The sequence below is a fragment of the Pseudomyrmex gracilis genome, unplaced genomic scaffold (genome assembly GCF_002006095.1).
Source record: "Pseudomyrmex gracilis isolate BER0280 unplaced genomic scaffold, ASM200609v1 scaffold_475, whole genome shotgun sequence".
Classification (NCBI taxonomy): domain Eukaryota; kingdom Metazoa; phylum Arthropoda; class Insecta; order Hymenoptera; family Formicidae; genus Pseudomyrmex; species Pseudomyrmex gracilis.
In genome coordinates this window covers 62,282-65,350 of record NW_018021059.1, presented here as the reverse complement: position 1 = coordinate 65,350, position 3,069 = coordinate 62,282, and the positions used below count along the sequence as shown (strand labels likewise).

At 35.2% G+C, this 3,069-nt stretch overlaps 1 protein-coding gene across 1 annotated transcript; it reads right to left on the bottom strand.

Annotated features, from left to right (window-relative positions):
• Positions 1–568: 568 nt before the first annotated feature.
• LOC109860838 lies at positions 569–1,570 on the bottom strand. Its single transcript, XM_020440206.1, has one exon. It carries the CDS (start codon positions 1,568–1,570, stop codon positions 569–571), a length of 1,002 nt encoding a protein of 333 aa, XP_020295795.1.
• Between the last annotated feature and the right edge of the window lie 1,499 nt (positions 1,571–3,069).

Sequence of the window (3,069 nt, the reverse complement as noted above, 5' to 3'; positions counted from 1 at the left end):
ATACACACATATATATACAGTGTGTGCCAAAAGTCCCGGAACGGTCAAATATTTTGAAAACCAAGCATTTTAGAACAAAATGGTTCAAACAACAGTTTTAGGGTTTTAAACGTTCTATTAAATAAATATACCCAATTGACCTTGAGTGGATAGATCAAGGTCACATCAAAGTCACCACAATTTTTTTCACTAAAACAACCTATTTTTTATCATGCAATGTTAAAACTAACTTCAAGACCTTTCCAAAACACTAGTTGATTACCAATTTCTATTAAGAATTGCTTTAAGTATGAGCTTTAGAAGTTACGATGCCGCCAGCATTAGAATTATCCTGGATGCACCGCGTGGAGGTTGCATGGACGGACTTTACATGCTTTTTTGCGCGCGCGCGCGCGTGTGTGTGTATGTGTGCGCGCGCGCGCTCTTGTGTATAAGTGGATAAATCTGCGCGCGCATATGCATGTGCGTGCGTGCGTTTATGCGTGTGTATTACTGTGTTTTTGTTAGTGTGTGAATTTGTGTTAGATGTTTAGTTTCTCAGATGCTCAAATTGATGTCCTCCGACTTCCTAGCATTGTCCCAGTCGTACATAAAAGCTATTGATCACATTTTGCAGTTGATCGCGTGTGATGAGAGTTACCTCATCACGAATGCGATTTTTAAGATCTTGAAGATTTAGAGGTTTTGTAGCGTACACTTTACTTTTTAAATGACCCTCAAAAAAATAGTCTAGAGGATTCAGATCAGGTGATCTGGGTGGCCACTTTAATGTACCTCTTCTACCAATCCACTTTTCTGGGAAAATGTGATCGAAAAATGCACGCACTTGCAAGCCGAAATGAGCAGGAGCCCCATCTTGTTGAAACCACACATTATCAAATTCTTCGCCGAATAATTGTTGAATTGCAGGAACAATTCCATTTTGTAATAATGTCAAATAGTTTTCAGCATTCAAGTTACCGTCAATAAAAAAAGGACCTATTATGTTATTCCCACTTATTCCTGCCCATACATTTAATTTCTGGTGATATTGTGTATGATTATCCCTCATCCAGTGAGGATTTACATTACTCCAATATCTACAATTGTGGCGATTAACATTCCCATTCAGTTCAAATGTGGCTTTATCTGAAAATACTATTAAATTAAGAAGATTATTGTTTTCGTCAATACGCATCATCATCTGTTTACAGAACTCAAGTCTCCTATCAAAATCATCTTCCGCCAACTGATAAACCAGCTTAATTTTGAATGGATGAAAACGATGTTCTTTCAAAATTTTACGGATTGAAGTTTTACTAATACCACGCATATGTGCAGCTTTTGATAAGGATGTGTGAGGATTCTCCACATAAGATTGCAAAACTTCCAAACTGTTGTCAGCATCCGTTGCAGTTCGAGGTCTTCTCGAACGTGGTCGATCATTTACAGATCCTGTTTCTGCAAATCGTGATACTGTTCTCTGAACAGTAGATTTTAAAATAGGCGCGCAAGCAGGAAATGTGTTGTTGAACAAATCAGTAACTTCAAAGCAGAGATGTGCATTATTTAGCAGAGCGCTCACGCACATCAGGCGCGCGGCTCACTGACGTGCGTTCGGCTGAAGGTCGGAGCTGATTGGCTTACTTTATTCAATAATTACTCCTTTATCATATGTAATAGAAAAAAATGGTTCAGGACTTTTCGACTCAGAATAATCTCTTCTACCTGCCTACGAGTGGTTATACGGTCATTATCAGACACCTTGTATATATATATATATACATGTAACACAAACGCCGCGCAACCGAATGAACCGACATATTCTAGCAACTGGTGTCGACGCAGCATGTATTCCGCAACACTATAATAAGCGATATTACAAATGTAATATAAATATTCTCAATGATTTCTCAAGTCACGTTGCACTGCAACATAGAAATATTTAGAAAATAAAAACATCTTTGTTGAAACAAATACCTTTATAATAAAATATATCACAATAGATAGTTTCTTATATAAGAGATGAAAAAAATTAATTTTGGAAACAAATTATTTCAAAATTGTATTAATGTGCAATTATATATAGACATATTCTTGCGATAAAATTGTGTATACATGTATAAATAAAGAAATAAATGGACAAATCAATGTAAAAATTTTCAATAGCGAACTAAAATCGATTCTTTCTAGAGCAAAACCACTCCTCATGTAAAGCGGCTTTGCGATTTTCTCGATGTATCTCGAAAACTACTGAGAATATTAAAAAATGTTTTATACAAAAGTTTTATGGTAAAATTACTTCTATTTATTTACATTAATAACATTGTTCAAAAAAATTTTTTTATACATGTATGAAAACATTTTTTGTTTAAATAATTTGCCTTTCAATATGTTACTATAGTTAAGTAGAGGACATTTTTAAATAAAACTTTTGTATGAAACATTTTTTGATATCTTCTATAATTGTCGAGATAAATTGAAAAAAGTAAAAAATCGGTATATGTATAAAGGGTGACTTCATCCCTTAAAACTGTTTTTGGGCCGCAACGGAATACGTCAACATTCATCTATTGACCTCCCCTACATGTGTGCAAAGTTTCATCAAAATCAGAATTTTCCACTTCACGAGGTTCTCTTGTAAGTAATTTTTTTATGTATCACGCACATTTCTCATTTTTAGTCTTGCACTTATGAGGTCTCCTTTAGCTTTACCTGTATGATTAACATCTGCAACAAATAAAATGGTAGAAAAGATTAGAAGAAAGAAAACAATAGTATCTAAAAAATACTGTGAAGTGAATTGTATACAGGGTGCGGCGCCAAAATCCGGACAAATTATATATGTTTTTCTAAATATGTTTTATTGCTACAATGAAAAGATTTACAAAATTTGTTTAGCTCCATTGTTTGTAAGGCCATAAATAATATATTCACTCAATATATCCCCGGCTTGCTTGAATGATCGCCTCCATTCTCGGTCTGAATCGTGCGCAGGCACGCTTTAATGCGTCACGGTCCATATCGGTGAATGCCGATACAATAGCGGCTCTCAATGATGCGACGTTTGGATGTCTGGACTTGTTCGTG